At 35.7% G+C, this 18356-nt stretch overlaps 3 protein-coding genes across 13 annotated transcripts; 1 reads left to right on the forward strand and 2 right to left on the reverse strand.

Moving 5' to 3' along the window:
- Nucleotides 1–115: 115 nt before the first annotated feature.
- On the reverse strand, nt 116–6134 carry LOC104714893 (serine/threonine-protein phosphatase BSL1-like). The gene is made up of 21 exons (XM_010432366.3): nt 5290–6134; nt 5129–5189; nt 4948–5026; nt 4775–4854; nt 4583–4677; nt 4359–4458; nt 4208–4277; nt 3911–4012; nt 3622–3703; nt 3335–3505; nt 2964–3135; nt 2667–2868; nt 2302–2472; nt 1996–2234; nt 1830–1914; nt 1639–1737; nt 1354–1553; nt 1194–1269; nt 970–1105; nt 731–870; nt 116–302 (listed from the first exon to the last, which is right to left on the reverse strand). The coding sequence occupies exons 1-21, from the start codon at nt 5492–5494 to the stop codon at nt 219–221; spliced, it is 2649 nt and encodes an 882-aa protein (XP_010430668.1). The 5' UTR covers nt 5495–6134; the 3' UTR covers nt 116–218.
- A 1071-nt stretch (nt 6135–7205) lies between these two features.
- LOC147948119 (uncharacterized) lies at nt 7206–7571 on the forward strand. Its single transcript, XM_087493224.1, has one exon. It carries the CDS (start codon nt 7206–7208, stop codon nt 7569–7571), a length of 366 nt encoding a protein of 121 aa, XP_087349350.1.
- A 122-nt stretch (nt 7572–7693) lies between these two features.
- Nucleotides 7694–18202, reverse strand: LOC104714903 (sequence-specific DNA binding transcription factor ATNDX). Of its 11 annotated transcripts, XM_087464889.1 has the most exons (26): nt 18063–18202; nt 17215–17284; nt 17055–17085; nt 16366–16435; nt 15517–15586; nt 15357–15392; nt 14668–14737; nt 14508–14543; nt 13819–13888; nt 13255–13335; nt 12837–13031; nt 12175–12330; nt 11938–12093; nt 11752–11835; nt 11530–11658; nt 11128–11346; nt 10836–10967; nt 10668–10760; nt 10183–10335; nt 9751–10039; nt 9512–9649; nt 9358–9427; nt 9167–9233; nt 8503–8988; nt 8386–8423; nt 7694–8288 (listed from the first exon to the last, which is right to left on the reverse strand). In XM_087464889.1, exons 9-26 carry the CDS (start codon nt 13849–13851, stop codon nt 7790–7792), a joined length of 3018 nt encoding a protein of 1005 aa, XP_087321015.1. In that variant the 5' UTR covers nt 13852–13888; nt 14508–14543; nt 14668–14737; nt 15357–15392; nt 15517–15586; nt 16366–16435; nt 17055–17085; nt 17215–17284; nt 18063–18202; the 3' UTR covers nt 7694–7789. The 11 variants fall into 11 exon arrangements, with proteins under 11 accessions (XP_087321015.1, XP_087321037.1, XP_087321034.1 ...); XM_087464911.1 differs by lacking the exons at nt 15357–15392; nt 15517–15586; nt 16366–16435; ... (1 more) ...; nt 17215–17284; nt 18063–18202 and having other exon boundaries at nt 12837–13115; nt 13255–13330; nt 14508–14538; nt 14668–14739; XM_087464908.1 differs by lacking the exons at nt 13255–13335; nt 15357–15392; nt 15517–15586; ... (2 more) ...; nt 17215–17284; nt 18063–18202 and having other exon boundaries at nt 9173–9233; nt 14668–14807.
- Between the last annotated feature and the right edge of the window lie 154 nt (nt 18203–18356).

The following is an 18356-nucleotide window of genomic DNA, read 5'->3' on the forward strand; positions in this document are numbered from 1 at the left end:
AAGAAAAGCAACGGGGAAAAATATTAAAAATAAATAGTACTATACCATTCTCATTCGCTGGTGTTATAACGGGTTTATATTACACATGTGCGGCAGAGGATATGAACACTGCAAATTCTGAAACATAAAATCATGCTATACTTGTATAGAGTTGGTACCAAAATCCAATGGTTGTTACTTTCATGAACTGGAAGCAGAAACCGGGAACACAATCAGATTCAAATGTACGCAAGCGAGCTTCTGTCAAAATCTGGCTGTGGCCTGCCTCTTGTTGGAGTCGGCGGTCTCTGGATATTCAGCTCCTGCAACAGATTAAAATTGTGCACTTATTATGGGTTCAGTGTCTGGTTCTTAGCTACATAAACTAACTCTACTAGGACTGTCACGCAAAAAAAAGTGAAGATTTTTGGGGACTTTTTTAGTATCTGTGGATCACATAACTAACTACCAACTACGACTGAGTTGCTCAGTTAGTGGCCGAAACAAAGACATTATGCTACACTTGTACATACTAGGAAAATGCCTTTTACTGTTCCAGAACTATATGTGTTTCTCGTTTAGGCCAAATGTTTCTAGGAACAAGACAAAGACAGTCTCCTACACTAAGGTTTGTGGCTGAATCAAGTTTCAAGGCTTTTTGGGTGAATGTGTTCTTTGCGATGGTAGTCAAGGTGTTGATGTATGGATCTGAATTTACTTGGAACAGAATAAGTAGTCAAAGTGCTGTTACCTGCATCCAAGCATCGTCTCCAGAATGTTCTGGAGAATTCTCTGGAGATAATATGGGAGGTGGAAGAGGATGAATTAACTTAGGAACAATCACCAATCCTCTGCCAACCACCAATATAGCTCCCGCATTGTTCGCAGTTCCTGTTTAGAAAAAGTATCACAATGTTTTATTTCTTGCCTATCCAAGAATACAAACATAGATACAAGGTGAAGTTTTTGACGGGTTTTGTTTCTCCTCACCGCAGTAATTTGTGGCGGAGAAAAGCGTAATCAATTGTCCCTGTGCAAATCTTTCAAATCCATCCATTACGCATTCATGAGCCCTAATAATTAGCTGCAGTTTATTCTTCTTACAGAATTCTGTGACTCTATCAGGCTGCAATATAAAGACTACGCCATCAGTGACTGTCCCCCAATTATAATATTAATGTAAAACGACAATAAGAGCGAATAGTTTTTTTTACCCCAAACGTGACGAGACCAGGTCCTCTGGCATTTGGTCTTAAACCCTCGATACTATCGTTCTCTGTAGGATCAGACCTGTACTTGGAAAAATGATAGTATGACTCAGGGATGTAAGAAATAGTGATCCATATGAAAGCAGGACCAGATAGGGTGGATTACCATAATAAATCCATTAATACAAGGGATCCAGCGTCCATCGTTATGGGCCTTTCAATCTTCTCGATCTGTTCCACTGAACTGATTGACCTCCCAATTCCACCATGCATACATATAATTTTATTCTCAATAAGTGCAGCGAGAGGGAGATAATTGAAAAGTTGATTAAATCTTGTCCATGCCCAGATGCCATCATTCTCTCCCTGGTAAAAAAGAATAGAGCAGGCTTAGTCTAAGCAGAATAGCTAGCGACATAGAAATTGTATATTTCTACAGAGAGGCAAGTACCATTCTTTCTATGCATTCAAGACGGAAACCAAATAGTGCATTAATGTCAGCAGCCTCGTGATTTCCACGAATCAAGTGAACATTCTCCGGGTATTCAATCTGCACGGGAATATTTCAGAACAATAAAACCAAAAAGCACAATCTGACTGACACTAGTAATATGGGTGATGTGAAATTTGGCACCGTCTTGCCTTCAATGCAAGCAGCAAAGTTATCGTTTCCAGGCTGTGTTGTCCTCGGTCAACGTAATCTCCCAAAAATAAATAGTCAATATACCTGAAACAAGCACGTTTAAATGGTTCAGTGACTATTTTTGAGCAAAACTCCACATTGTTCAAATCATTTGCTTAGACTTACGTGATATCACCAGCTGTTGAGGGAAATCCATATTCATCAAACAACCGCATTAAATCACCAAATTGCCCATGGAGATCTCCGAAGACTTTAATAGGAGCTTTTAGCTGAAGAACCGTTTGTTCATGCATAAATATTTGTTCAGCAGCATAACAGAGTTCGCCAACTTCGTAAGAATCCAAGAAAAACTTCCTATTGCCAGGAGGTTTCCAGTTTCGAGGTCTCAACAAAGCAGAAATGACCTACAAACAACAACATATTAGTAGGTATCAACTGTGACAGTGTCTAGGTTGATGATAAGAGTGATACCTTTTTATGTAGGCCTTGAGGAGACTTTTGTCTAGTGAACTTCTTGGTGGGTTGTGGCACATCGCTATTATTCATGGGAACCATCCGCCGGCTCTCATTCTGAAACTGATCCAAGCTTAACTGTCTTACCATACCGCCCAGACTGCCAACTGTCTCTTTTGCTACCACAACCTATAAAAATGAGATACTTTGGTAATCAAATAGGTAAAAGACTAGATATAATCATATAACAGTTATTAAAGCATTCACTATGTTGGAAAGTATTTCGAACTAAGCAACCAATATGTGTAAGCCATAAAACAAACATTCCATAAGAAAATAAAATAAACACAAAGACAGAAATATAATTTTAGGGAATAACGTACAGCTCTTGGATGAAGCCTGACATCTCCTTCAGTTTCAGTACCATCGGTAGTAGATTCTACAGTTGGCGAGTTGGCATCAGAGGTAGAGGGTTCTTCATCCAGAATACCAGATCCTAATTGTGCAGCTCGCCAAACAGAGCTAGCAACCTCTGCTTCAGCTGCAGAAGCCTCCGTCAATTTCTCCAATGAATTTTCGTCCAAGCTGATATTGTTAAGGAGAAACGAAAGATAAGTCATGCTCAAACAACTAGACACAGATAAGCACAAACCAAAAAGAGTGTAAGAAATTGGATAGACCTCAGTCCCTCAGACATGGGGGTGGCTGATTCAAAGCCGGTAGGAGGTCGTGCAGCATAAGAAAACCTAGGAGTAGAGCTTTGTTGGGTTCTATCAGATGCTAGCAAAGGAGAACTGATGTCTGACTGGAATGTTGAATTTTCAGCGACTAGAAAATCGTCAAGCAACACATCTGTGCGGAAAGAAAATTACAGCAATCATCATATACTGAGAAATAGTTAGATGACTTAAGGAATTAACTTAAACTATGAGAAATGTAAGTGTACCAAAGAATCAATTTCACCAAGTTAGGAATCTTGAAACAACAAGACTATATGTACCGCAATAAACTTACGCATCTTGTTATTTTAAAAGAAAAATATCAGGCTAACCTCCTCTAAGACCACCATGCACATAAATACGGATGCCAACTGATGCGGCGCCATGGCGACAGCGTCGCATAAGTTCAAAAGACGGATCTTGATCGATTTGTCCCTTGTTGCCGCGTGCAGAAGTAACTTGCCCATTTCTATCCAACCATACACCGGCTGCAGTATCAAGCACTGGGAGAAGAAAGATTCCAAAACAGTTAGAAAGAGCAAAAATGGAGAACAGGGACCCTCATCTCCGGAAAAGGCTTGTGAAACAAAATCCACACAAAACAGCCATTGAGCATTACCAGCAACAGATGATTCAGCGTCTATTACACGGCCTCCTCTCAGAACACCTCCACTAACATGTAATCTTGCACCTACAAAAACCTGATAAGAAAAGCAATCAAGGAACTCATTGCAATGGCATTGTAAATGAAAATCAAACGTCTCATCAATCATTTCTTTTAGATGGAAAAACAACAGTCAACTCAGTTTCTAAAGCTACATTTGCAGTCCTCTATGATACTACAGTTGATCAACACTTCAGAAGTTAGTTTTCCATATGTTTCAAAACTAAAGCAAGATTTGGTTTACCGCTGCATGCTGATATCTTGGAGAAGGAGCTACACCTGGAGCCAGAGTCCATTCCCACTGACCATTTCTATGCATTAGTAGCCCATAAGCATCTCCCAGTGGCTGCACACACAGGAACTCATAAGGGAATATACCAGAATCATTAAAAAAAGAAATTGAGAACATAACATCTTAGCATTAATGCTCAAAGCAAACATAGGCAAAGCGCTTGGATTCGGGATTTATTTAGCTCTATGTTGGAAATAAAGAAAGTCTACGAATTTCTGCACAAGAGATTAATGGAGGATAAAAGTATACCGCTCCCAAGGTGTCTCTTCCACCGCAGAGCAAAAACATGCCATCAGAACGAGCACTGCCAGAAGCATACCTATGCAGAATATCAAATATGAAAAATCAGCAAAAGAAGAGATGTTCTGCAATAGCCATTCAAATCATTTTAATGACTAACATTCTAGCACTTGGTCGGTCACCGTCTGGGTTCAATCTCTGCCATACATAAGGTTTCTGAGCTGTATCCAGTGCCCAAGCGTCAGAAAGAGCTCGTTTCCCTGTTCCACAGACAGAAGGAAAAAAATTTGTTAGGAATTTTTGATTCTTTAAGAAACAAACAGAAGAGTGAAAAGTAAAAGTTTCCATATAGAAACAGAATAATGAAAACAGACATAGTCTTACCATCATTTCCAGTGACTGTAACAAGATACCTTTGAGAAACTAAATCCATAACATGGCCATAACGAGGGCCTGGACCCTCCCCTTGAACCACCACCCTGAATACGCATTAAAACGAAATAATTTTTTGACATAAATAACATAGATGATAGCAAAGAGAGACGGAACTAGGGAAATTTGCAAAGGATCTCTCACCTGTGCCACTTGAACTTATCATTAGTCATGTCAAGAACATAAAGATCATCAGTAGAATGCCCGGCCGGGCCAATGCCACCCTGTGTTAATAAGACAAACATAAGCACTCCCATAGTACAGTGACAACTTACCATAAACCTATATCACATTTACGCATTGCCAGAAATAATAACCTGAAAAACGACCATGGTACCAACTGCAGCTGCGGCGTGAGCAGCCCTAGGAGAGGGAGGCTCACCAGCCGGTTTAAGCCTACACAATTCCGGAAAGAGTCAATCTTTATGGAAACCAATGTGGATTTTGCAAGAAAACAGTAAAACCAAACACAACACTGAATCTGTTTTTTTTTTTTACCTTGTCCACCTCCTAGTCAGAACATCATAAGAATGCACGGAATTGGTAACGCCAGCTAACCCTAGAAAAACAGAACAACCCAAATTAGCAAAACAGCATCAGGCAACTCCAGATCAAGGCCAAAAAAGGGAAAAATTCAAAATTCAATTAGGGAAACTTACTGATCCCAGGAACGGAAGAAGTACTGCCACCTTCAATAGCGGTGGCGCCGCCAAAGAGAATAAGGCGAGGACCGTGAGTCTTGGTAGCAGCAACGGAGGTAAGAGTATGAGCGCATCTAGGACCAGGAGCATCTTCTTCATCATCCCAAAAGGTTTCTAGGGTTTTATACTGAGGAGCTGGATGTAGCCACGGTTTCGACCCCATGGAAACCAACAGGAACGACCAGAAAAAGAAAAAAAAAAACGAAAACCTAGAAAAGCGAAATCAAAAAAGGAAAGAGAGAATACGGCACTGATGAAAGAACTTGAGAGTAGAAAACTTTCAGATCGGACACGGAGGAATAAGAGACTTCACGGCGGACAACGGTGGCGAGTTACGACGGACTCTCTCTCTGTCTGTCTTCTCCCCAAGTAAAAACCTTTCTTTTTTTTTTCTATATATTTTTTTTTTGTTTGAATTAAATGAAAAAAAAAAAGAAATCTCCGGCGATTTAGTTTTCTTCGGATAGGAAAAGAAAGGGCGTCTGCGCTGAGCTGTTGTACTCTTTTTACTCTTCTCTTCTTTAGTCAACGGCTTTTTATGTGTTCATGAATTGATCACTCAGATTTCTTCTTGTACTAGTAGTGTTATACTTAACGTCTCTATTAGTAAATCTGAATATCTCAAATTTTTAAAATCTACAGAAAATTTCAAGAAAAAAAAAAACATTTCTATATTTTGGAACATTTTATTGAACTTTTAAAGTTTGAATTTTTTTTCTTTTTTCTTTTTCTTTTAGAAGAACATTTTATGAACTTTTCAAAAATTGTGTACTAAATTATAGTAAAAATTTGGAATTTACGTTAGCTTTAACTTTTTTTGGAAGATTTATAAATCAAAAGTACAAAAACTCAATTTCCAAAGAATTTTTTGTGGTAGTCGTTAACGAAAAAAACAGAAATCACAAACTTTTACGTTACATGCATGAGTCAAATTGTTTGAACAAAAGATAAATAAAGACTTAGTTTTTTCGTAACGTAAAAACAAAATTTGAAATTAACTAAATTATAGTATAAATTCTAGTAAAAATTAAAATTTATAAATTAAAAAATGTATATATACAAAAACTCAATTCCCAAAGAAATATTTGTGGCAGCCGTTAGCATAAACGACATAAATCACAAATTTTAACACTATATGAGTTAAACTGTTTGAACAAAAGATAAGTAGAGACTTAGTTTTTTTGTAACATAACGTATAAACAAAAAGAGACCACGTGGATCGCGAACCATTATTCAAGTGAACCACAACTGCTCATAGGAACTTGAAGTATATTTTAAAATCATCTAAAGACTTTCCGACACTTAAATTATATATATCAAAAAAACGGTGATACGAATACTCGACGAACTAGAATATATCAAGAAAAACACACTCAAGTATATGACATTACCCCAATAACAACATAGTAAAGATTTGTTGGTGGGTTTGTGGTGATACTATACTCATGAAAGACAATGAATGGTAGTATGTATCAGTTCAAAAAGAACCCCATACTATACTCACGCTCTTTCTCGAAAAAGTCGCAAAGACTTATGGGAAAGTCTACCATTTCTGGCAAGTGGATTTGGGGCATCAGCTCCCCATTGGCTTGCCTAATATCATGATGGCCGTAACTCGAGACCACCAAACAAACACCAGCGTTATACCGTCAATGATGACGTGGCCAAATAAGAGTGGACGTTCACATAAACCCCAGCCCGCGGCCGTTACTATAAACTTCTATTTTCCAAAATATACCCTCGATCTTACGAAGACGTTCGAGGATAGCATAGGTAATGTATAAATACGGATATAGCTTCTGGTCTAGAAAAGAGACTTGCTGGCTCAGTCGACGTGATTGTGGTGAATCCACCTTATGTGCCAACACCCGAATATGAAGTTTGAATGGAACTATGGAAGGTATTGCCTCTGCTTGGGCTGGAGGGGTAAATGGCAGGACCGTTATAGACTTATAGATAAAATCAGGACCGTTATAGATGTTTTGCTGTCAGAGAAAAGTTGGTTCGACTTAGTGACATTAACCTCAAATTTCCGAGCAGAGATTTGTCTGATGATGAGAAAAAAGGGTTACTCATCGAGAATTGTAGTTCAGAGATCAACGGAAGAGGAGAATCTCTTAATCCTCAAGTTCTGGAGAGACAAGGATGAAGAGAGCCAGGACAAGGAGATACCATCATCATCGTTTGTGTCACAGTTTTCAAATTTTATATCATCGCTTATGGAGAAACAATGGCGATGATAAGAGCATACTTCGTGTCAACTAAATGAGATAAAAGTCAAAGTCTTTCTTCTGTTATCATCTGCACTATTTAGTATTTACCCTCAAAGTCTCAACCTTTGTACCAGAGGGAGAGAGAGAAAGAGAGAGAAAGCCATAAATTAATAATCATTCAAATAAAGGACCCAACAGAGAATCTCTAAACAGTTAAATAAAAAAGAAAAAGCTACTGATCAAATTCACTGCAACTTAGTCTGATACTGAAGCTTACTCACATCCCAAGCCACTCTCATAACTCCAAACTTCAACGTCGCCTCTCCGAAAGTCCTCCCAACATCATCAGATCCATAAGGGATGATCATTTTGCTCCAATCATATGACCCACTAAGCTCCAATACATCAACTACGCAAACCTGGCTTGTCTCCAGGCTTAAACCATACCATTCACCGTCAGTTCTCTGCACCATTCCTTTCCCAATCTCGTCTCCTCTCTCGTCCATAAGCCTTACTTCTTGCCCTTGCTTTATCCTTTCTTCTGATGACGATGATGATTTCATCACATTCTCTCCTGTTTTCGGGTTTTGTGCAGTTTGATCTTGTAAGGAGGCTAATGGTTTCTCCTGCCAAGTGTTGTTTTCATCTCCAGGACTCTCTGGTAAATCCCCTGAGCTGTTATTGTCACGAGCTGGGCCTGTTTGCTTGTTTGCTCGAGCTAGTTTCGCTTTTCGGTTATTCAGCCTGAAAATAAACCCATCAATCAATGTCAGATAACGAGTAGTGATTACGAGATTCTCTTTGCAGTTGACAGAGAGAACCAAAAAAAAAAAGCAAGTACCAGTTTTTCAGCTGCGAAGATGTAATAACCTCCGAACCCTGCACATTGGCGTAAATCAACAAATGAGCGTTTGTAATATCAGTTGGAAACTAAAAAGAGCATAGTTCTTGAACTCACATTTTGACTTAATTTATCAGCCCAAAACTGTATCAAAGCTGAATTCCGCTGCATATCAGGCTCCTCAGCAAGCGCCTTCTCTATCATCACCATTTGATTGTCATTCATAATACTACGCTTCCGTTTCGCCCTCTGCTTCTCAAAGACCAGGAAGTTTTCAGCTTTCTCATCCTCCTTCAGCTCTCCTGACGCACTGCCTTGCAACAGCTGGCTCATTTTCTGAACCAACTCTCCATCTTCAAGCCGATCAACCAGACTCTTCCCTCTATTAGAGCTTGTATCTGAACCACTGGTCTCATGATTGCTTGCATCTGCATCGCTCTCTTTCAACTGTTCGACTGTTTCTATCTCCTCGTTCACACCTTGCTTTGTTATCACACCTTCAACTCTGACATCACAATTCTCTGATGCTCCTTCATTATTAAGATTCAGCGACTCTTTTCTCTCCTGCTTACCAGATAAATTTCCTCCCTTACCTTCAATATCCTAGAGCAACAACATTTGAAGGTTAGAAAAAGACTCGCCCTTCGTAGCAATTCGACATACAATGGAATTATATAAAACTTTGTTACAGCTACTTGTATCAGTGTAACTAAACAGATAATCGTAAACAAAACCAGATATTTGTAAAAGCAAAGTAGAAGAGAGCAACAAGCCTTTTCACCTTCACCTGTACTTGACTTTCCTCAAACTCGGAATGGATTAGCGGCTGCAACTGGTCACAAAACACCCTGCACAAGCAATATCCCGAAAAAATATATATCAATGGCGACATAAAAATGACAGCTTGAGAACTACAAATCTTCAATATAGTCATAGGTGAAATGTAGAATGAAAAAAGAGGCTTTCTGTTACCTCAAAAGCAGGAAGTCTTCCTCGTTGAGGGAACTAGGGATCAAGGATTCCGCATGGCGCAACAGAGAACCTACATATTAACAAATATCCATCCAACGAAATCAGCAAAACCTGTATATATAAGATATAAGTGTCTCGGGATAGAGATAAATACCTAGGTTTTTGCAAACACCAGTGCCTCTCTGTGCCACAGGAGTATATGAAGAGCCTGGTAACATCTTAATTAATATGCTTGAAGGATCTTTTCGCAATCCACTCATAACATTCTGAACGAAACGGTTCCTATCCTGTTCTGCGGATATTAACAGCAAATAATACACATAGTAAAACAAGAATTTAAACCAACGATATGAGACAGGAAAATGAAGAAGGCAGAGGCGGAAAAAAAATCACCTTGGCAGATGTTGGGAACGAAACAGTGAAGATTTGCGATCATTTTAATAAATAAGGATGTTCGTTGATGTGCATATGAAGACATGGTAAGGTTATTTTGTAAACTGAGCTTGAATTGAGGTATGACTGCTTGCCCAGAAGATGATAATAAACTTAAAACCCATCCGACTGACATAAACAGATCGTAATCAACATTTGCATCGTCCTCCCTTGAAGAAAGATCAGAAGAGCAGAACATCTTCAAGAAATCTCCATGAGAGAGACACAATACCGCACTGAGAACCATGCTCTGGAGATACGATTTAACATCCGTCACACATCAAATTACAGAATTTAAGAACTGCAAATAAATTATAACCATTCGAATGACAGGACAGCTCATAGATTGTACCCTGGATAAGGAATCATATGAATCATAAAGTTGATACTTACAAAATGTTCGGTGAAAAAAGATCGAAAATTTGAGTCATCCGTAAGCACATCAGCCAAGCGCATAGCGTTAAGTAGGACAAAACCCATCGGATAGTCAGGAGAAGCAGTAGCCATGGAAGCTTTAGAAAGGCCAAGCCTCAATAATATAAGAACCTACATTACAGATATATCGTCACTGAATAGGTCAACACTAATTTCACATAGATATACTTTCCAAGAGAAAATTAAGGAACAGAAAAGTACAATTTTGTCACTTTAACAACATATGCCAGTTAGGAAACTGTAGGTTTAAACTCTAGAGCAGTGGTGGTTATCACTATGTCAACATGAGCCTTTTGCTATGAGGCTTTTTTTATGACTAGTTACAACGTATCAAAACCCGTAAGATTTTCAAATTCTATAAGTAGCAGTGTCACCCAGTGATAAACCTTTGAAATCAAAAAGGAAAACATCCTATCGATTTTGGAAGCAGAGCTAGGACTAACCTCTGAGGCAATAGTTTTGGCTAAATGCAAGTTTCCTGCGTTTGCAACCTCGTCAAGGAATGAGACACTTTCCGCCTCAAACAAAAGCTGCAACTGCAGGAACATGAACTTTGGTATCAGTTGCAGACAGTAAATAGAGAAAACTTTGCTAAATTTTACTAGACTTACAATTGAAAGGACTTTTGCTTTCATTCTAGATGTGGAAGCTATAGTAATGGTTGCTCCAACAAATTCAGGTGTAATAGTTAGTGATAGTATCGATTGAGCTAGCATAAGGACGCCACCTTTTCCACATAGTTCCTGAAAGAAGAGTACCAGAAAACCTCATTCTGAGAATAGTCCTCCATAAATTTATCAATTTAGCAAAACAAATTAAGAACAACTCGTGATTATTGTACAAGTGACTAGAAAATCTAAAATTGATGCATCACAAGATTTAAACACTAAGCATTAGAGAAACCTTGTTCTTAGCGACACGTTCTCTAAACGGTTTTTGTTGGCATAGAGAATGAAGGAACTGCAAAGCAGCTTCAGCTTGTTGGCAGTGGAAGTTAACCTCCCCTAGAGAACTCGGACCCAACTTTTTTGGGGAATCAGTTCGTTGATACATCAACTTCGCTTTCAAAGACATCACAACACCGAGAACAGCTCCAAAAGCAGTGTCTAAAAACATATCAACCTAGATGAGAAAGACAAGAATCACATCAAACTTTCCCCAAGGCAATACAACCCAGATCTCAAAGCATAAGCATAACTTCTTTTCCTTTCTTTCTTTTTGCCTATCAAGAGTAATTTCATATGATCTATCCTTTCCTGACATTGGCAGTTCAAAGCAAATTATGATAAGGTCATAGTTTCATACCTTCGGGTGGGCAAGAAAGACGTGAACAAGATCTTGGGAGGAAGGAGAGATAAACACATGAAACAGGTGGAGAGCAGAAGCCACCAATGTGGCTTCTACTAATGAATCTTTATCTGGATTAACGCTTTCCTGGAAGAAAAAAAAGCAACATACATACATGAATCACAGCTCTAAAGAGAAACGGAGGGAAGAGACACAAAAGAGGATATTTAAGAAACGAACCTTTCTATAACGAGGAAGAGTTATCATCACAAAGATCAGCAGATCCATCATCTGTGCTGACAATTGCACATCCTCAAGCAAGAGCTATCACAAAATATGCAGCAACACAAAATAAGAAACAGACAGACATTCTCCTAAATACTGTTCCATAGAGACTTAAAAACACATAAAGAAGATGGAAGGAACCTGCTCGAGTCTAGCGTGACGAGATGTTAAGTCGCACAGCGTATGCAACAGTCTGATCCCACACAATATATATCGAGACTTGCCTTCTTTGTTAGGATTCATAAGCAACACCATGAGGTGCCTAGGTAACATTGTCACCATTTTCTCAACACTAATCTACAAGAGCTCCAAAAGAAAAATCAGTACTTTACACTACAAAAAACAAATTAAAACCCAAAAGAAGCAAATTGGGAATACCTTTTGCCGTAACCCAGCACCATCTTTAATGAAAAGAGAGAAATCTTCTCCATTATCTTTAAGCAACTTGTGTAATTCCACAGGCTTTCGCCAATGCAAATCTTTCACAGCCGCTACCATGACTTCAGGTTGCAAGTATCGAGGCATGGTACTCCTCTGCAAGCAACAACAGTGACCAAAAGCTTAAATTTTTCTTGGTGAAATCAGCGGACTAAGAATTGTGTGTCGCTGTGATCCCTAAGCGTTACAATATATGGGAAGGAGGAGAAGATAAGATAATCCAAGTGTACGGTGAAGAGAGGAGTGAAATCTATCTCAAGGGATTGTGGCATGACCGTAATTATGTAGTAACGGTAAGGTCAATTTCGTTGACGACACTGAGAGTTTGTTCATAGGAAAACTCAGCTATGTACTCTCTACTCTATAAGCTTTTCTCAGATAAATTATTTGGTTCCAGTGGACCGACGGACGATTTCAAACCCTAACATTACTTTTTCTTCCAAATGTCGAAACGATGAAGACAATCACGTGACAGAACACGTGACTTTTTTTATTTGGTCAAAAGTCGTTTTTTTATCAAAGCCCAATGCAGTTTTTTTCTTTTAAGAAAAGCCCAAATAAATTATATATACTCGGCCCAAACTCTTGGGAAAATTACTTACTTCATTTTGAGATGTTGGTTGCTCGTTTCTTTGAGGAACATGTATTGATGATGATGATGCTCTTTTTTCAGCTCTAGACATTGATCGAGTTATTCTTCGAACATCAGGTACCGATGATGGTGATGCTGATGGTAATGTTGATAGTAACGGTGATGATGATGATGGTGCTTTTTTTCCATTCTTGTTCAATCGTGACTAAAACCAAAAACATTATAAACCAAAATCATAATAAGAACCCACCCTACATTGCTGCACTGAAGAGATGTTCGGCACTTTCATCTTCAAGCATGCAAATAAAAACAGAATTTGTTAGTAAGTAAAGAAAATTAAGATCAAATTTTGACCATAACATTTAAATACTGCAAAGTGTTAAACATATTAGTTCTAATTAATAAACTCAATTTTGAAGATATGGTACCGATGATGGTGACGGTGACGGTGACGGTAATGTTGATAATAATGGTGATGGTGATGATGATGCTTTTCTTTCATTTCTGTTCTATCGGGACAATAATTAAATTCATAAAAAAATAAGAAAATAAAAAACTTGTTGATTAGTTAAGAAAAAATTAGATCACACCACAACATTCATATATTGCATGTCATTTTCAAACATATCTGTTATACTTAATAACTCAAAATCAAGATATAGTGAAGCATGAATCTATATCTAGATAACTAAATCAATCTTTTATACATTTATCCACTGGAATATCTAGTAAGCCACTACTATTTATCACCAACCAGCAATTTTAGATCTATGGTGATTTAGTAATTGAAATTTGAGGTTGATGACATGAATCTACCAGCTAAATTACCTCAAAAATCTAAACAGTTTATTTTACACCACTGCTATACAGAAATGATAGACAGATCTTTTGAATTGGGTAAGTAACTGAAAACAAATACAATCCATAAAAGATCTAATAAATTAACATAGTTTTAAGTTCATTATGAAATGTAAACAAAACAAACAGCTCACCGGAAGAGAAGATCTTGAAGGCGGCGACTTCATCGCACAACATACAACGAAAACCCTAGCGGCGGAGAACCTAAATGTTCTTTTTAGTGTGTGGTTATTATATACTTATCACAAATTTTTGTTAAACCGGTTTTGCTAATGAACTTTTGGTTCACCATTTTCACTAAAGATAAGAAAGGGAAAAAAAAACAAATCCACGTACCATAATATAATTGGTCATTTATATTACATGATGAAGGATTTTATCCTAACAGCACATTTTCCTATAAAAAGTTTGGTTTATTATTATATTTACTTTTCCAATATATTTTTTTTTTATTTATTACAATAGAAGAGAAATTATTAAAAGAAAAACAAAGCTAATCTTTCATTCTTGTTCAATCGAGACTATAATCAAATTCATTAAAAAAAGAACCGTTGATTAGTTAAGAAAAATTTAGATCAGACCACAACATTCATATATTGCATGTCCTTTTCAAACATATTTGTTCTAATTAATAAACCCAAAATCAGGATATAGTGAAGTATGAATATATATCTAGATAATGAAATCTTGAATCTTTTATACATTTACTCACTATAATATCTGGTAAGCCACTAATATTTATTACCAACCAACAATTTTAGATCTATGGTGATTTAGTGATTGAAACTTGAGATTGATGATATGAATCCACTGGCTATATTACCTCGAAAATCTAAACAGTTGATTTTACGCCACTGCTCTACAAAAATGATAGACAAATCTTTTGAATTGAAAAAGTAATTGAAAACAAACACAATCCATAAAATATCTAATAATTTAACATAGTTTTCACTCTATGAAATGTAAGAAAACAAACAGCTCACCGGAAGAGAAGATCTTGAAGGCGGCGACTTCATCGCACAACATACAACGAAAACCCTAGCGGCGTAGAACCTAAACGTTTTTTTTAGTGTGTGGTTATTATATACTTATCACAAATCTTTGTTAAACCGGTTTTGCTAATGAACTTTTGGTTCACCATTTTCACTAAAGATAAGAAAGGGAAAAAAAAAACAAATCCACGTATCATAATATAATTGGTCATTTATATTACATGATGAAGGATTTTATCCTAACAGCACATTTTCCTATAAAAAGTTTGGTTTATTATTATATTTACTTTTCCAATATATTTTTTTTTTATTATTATAATAGAAGAGAAATTATTAAAAGAAAAACAAAGCTAATCTTTCATTCTTGTTCAATCGAGACTATAATCAAATTCATTAAAAAAAGAACCGTTGATTAGTTAAGAAAAATTTAGATCAGACCACAACATTCATCTATTGCATGTCATTTTCAAACATATTTGTTCTAATTAATAAACTCAAAATCAGGATATAGTGAAGTATGAATATATATCTAGATAATGAAATCTTGAATCTTTTATACATTTACTCACTATAATATCTGGTAAGCCACTAATATTTATTACCAACCAACAATTTTATATCTATGGTGATTTAGTGATTGAAACTTGAGATTGATGATATAAATCCACCGGCTATATTACCTCGAAAATCTAAACAGTTGATTTTACGCCACTGCTCTACAAAAATGATAGACAAATCTTTTGAATTGAAAAAGTAATTGAAAACAAACACAATCCATAAAATATCTAATAATTTAACATAGTTTTCACTCTATGAAATGTAAGAAAACAAACAGCTCACCGGAAGAGAAGATCTTGAAGGCGGCGACTTCATCGCACAACATACAACGAAAACCCTAGCGGCGGAGAACCTAAACGTTTTTTTTAGTGTGTGGTTATTATATACTTATCACAAATCTTTGTTAAACCGGTTTTGCTAATGAACTTTTGGTTCACCATTTTCACTAAAGATAAGAAAGGGAAAAAAAAAACAAATCCACGTATCCTAATATAATTGGTCATTTATATTACATGATGAAGGATTTTATCCTAACAGCACATTTTCCTATAAAAAGTTTGGTTTATTATTATATTTACTTTTCCAATATAATTTTTTTTATTTATTATAATAGAAGAGAAATTATTAAAAGAAAAACAAAGCTAATCTTTCATTCTTGTTCAATCGAGACTATAATCAAATTCATTAAAAAAAGAACCGTTGATTAGTTAAGAAAAATTTAGATCAGACCACAACATTCATCTATTGCATGTCATTTTCAAACATATTTGTTCTAATTAATAAACTCAAAATCAGGATATAGTGAAGTATGAATCTATATCTAGATAATGAAATCTTGAATCTTTTATACATTTACTCACTATAATATCTGGTAAGCCACTAATATTTATTACCAACCAACAATTTTAGATCTATGGTGATTTAGTGATTGAAACTTGAGATTGATGATATGAATCCACCGGCTATATTACCTCGAAAATCTAAACAGTTGATTTTACGCCACTGCTCTACAAAAATGATAGACAAATCTTTTGAATTGAAAAAGTAATTGAAAACAAACACAATCCATAAAATATCTAATAATTTAACATAGTTTTCACTCTATGAAATGTAAGAAAACAAACAGCTCACCGGAAGAGAAGATCTTGAAGGCGGCGACTTCATCGCACAACATACAACGAAAACCCTAGCGGCGGAGAACCTAAACGTTTTTTTTAGTGTGTGGTTATTATATACTTATCACAAATCTTTGTTAAACCGGTTTTGCTAATGAACTTTTGGTTCACCATTTTCACTAAAGATAAGAAAGGGAAAAAAAAACAAATCCACGTATCCTAATATAATTGGTCATTTATATTACATGATGAAGGATTTTATCCTAACAGCACATTTTCCTATAAAAAGTTTGGTTTATTATTATATTTACTTTTCCAATATAATTTTTTTTATTTATTATAATAGAAGAGAAATTATTAAAAGAAAAACAAAGCTAATCTTTCATTCTTGTTCAATCGAGACTATAATCAAATTCATTAAAAAAAAGAACCGTTGATTAGTTAAGAAAAAATTAGATCAGACCACAACATTCATATATTGCATGTCATTTTCAAACATATTTGTTCTAATTAATAAACCCAAAATCAGGATATAGTGAAGTATGAATATATATCTAGATAATGAAATCTTGAATCTTTTATACATTTACTCACTATAATATCTGGTAAGCCACTAATATTTATTACCAACCAACAATTTTAGATCTATGGTGATTTAGTGATTGAAACTTGAGATTGATGATATGAATCCACCGGCTATATTACCTCGAAAATCTAAACAGTTGATTTTACGCCACTGCTCTACAAAAATGATAGACAAATCTTTTGAATTGAAAAAGTAATTGAAAATAAACACAATCCATAAAATATCTAATAATTTAACATAGTTTTCACTCTATGAAATGTAAGAAAACAAACAGCTCACCGGAAGAGAAGATCTTGAAGGCGGCGACTTCATCGCACAACATACAACGAAAACCCTAGCGGCGGAGAACCTAAACGTTTTTTTTAGTGTGTTGTTATTATATACTTATCACAAATCTTTGTTAAACCGGTTTTGCTAATGAACTTTTGGTTCACCATTTTCACTAAAGATAAGAAAGGGAAAAAAAAACAAATCCACGTATCCTAATATAATTGGTCATTTATATTACATGATGAAGGATTTTATCCTAACAGCACAATTTCCTATAAAAAGTTTAGTTTATTATTATATTTACTTTTCCAATATAATTTTTTATTTATTATAATAAAAGAAAAATTATTAAAAGAAAAACAAAGCTAATCTTTCATTCTTGTTCAATCGGGACTATAATCAAATTCATTAAAAAAGAACCGTTGATTAGTTAAGAAAAAATTAGATCAGACCACAACATTCATATATTGCATGTCATTTTCAAACATATTTGTTCTAATTAATAGACCTAAAATCAGGATACAGTGAAGTATGAATCTATATCTAGATAATGAAATCTTGAATCTTTTATACATTTACTCGCTATAATATCTAGTAAACCACCACTATATATTACCAACCAACAATTTTAGATCTATGGTGATTTAGTGATTGAAATTTGATATTGATGACAAGAATCCACTGGCTAAATTACCTCAAAAATCTAAACAGTTGATTTTACGCCACTGCTATACAGAAATGATAAATAGATCTTTTGAATTGGGTAAGTAATTGAAAACAAATACAATCTATAAAAGATCTAATAATTTAACATAGTTTTCACTCTATTATGAAATGAGAAAAAACAGTCAACTCACCGGAAGAGAAGATCTTGAAGGCGACGACTTCATCGCACAACATAAAATGAAAACCCTAGTGGCGAAGAATCTAGATGTTTTTTTAGTGTGTGATTATTATATATCACAAATTTAAACTTTTGGTTCACCATTTTGTTAATGAACTTTTGTTTCACCATTTTCACTAAAGATAAAATAGAAAAAAAAAAGAATCAAATCCACATATCATAATATAATTGGTCATTTACATTACATTACATGACGAAGGTTTTTATCCTAACAACACGTTTTTTCAAAAAAAAGTTTGTTTTATTA

The sequence above is a fragment of the Camelina sativa genome, chromosome 2 (genome assembly GCF_030686135.1).
Source record: "Camelina sativa cultivar CO46 ecotype springtype chromosome 2, ASM3068613v1".
NCBI classification, from domain to species: Eukaryota; Viridiplantae; Streptophyta; class Magnoliopsida; order Brassicales; family Brassicaceae; genus Camelina; species Camelina sativa.

Excerpts from the sequence above, each read along its gene's own strand:
- LOC104714893 (XM_010432366.3), bottom strand. The coding sequence starts at position 5,494 with ATGGGGTCGAAACCGTGGCTACATCCAGCTCCTCAGTATAAAACCCTA. Across the intron at positions 5,190-5,289 it reads TTCTTCCGTTCCTGGGATCA|GGTTAGCTGGCGTTACCAAT; the intron begins GTAAGTTTCCCT and ends CTGTTTTTCTAG. Across the intron at positions 4,678-4,774 it reads GATAAGTTCAAGTGGCACAG|GGTGGTGGTTCAAGGGGAGG; the intron begins GTGAGAGATCCT and ends ATGCGTATTCAG.
- LOC147948119 (XM_087493224.1), top strand. The coding sequence starts at position 7,206 with ATGAAGTTTGAATGGAACTATGGAAGGTATTGCCTCTGCTTGGGCTGG.
- LOC104714903 (XM_087464889.1), bottom strand. The coding sequence starts at position 13,851 with ATGAAGTCGCCGCCTTCAAGATCTTCTCTTCCG. Across the intron at positions 12,331-12,836 it reads AACCAACATCTCAAAATGAA|AGGAGTACCATGCCTCGATA; the intron begins GTAAGTAATTTT and ends TGTTGCTTGCAG. Across the intron at positions 11,836-11,937 it reads GTCACGCTAGACTCGAGCAG|CTCTTGCTTGAGGATGTGCA; the intron begins GTTCCTTCCATC and ends ATTTTGTGATAG.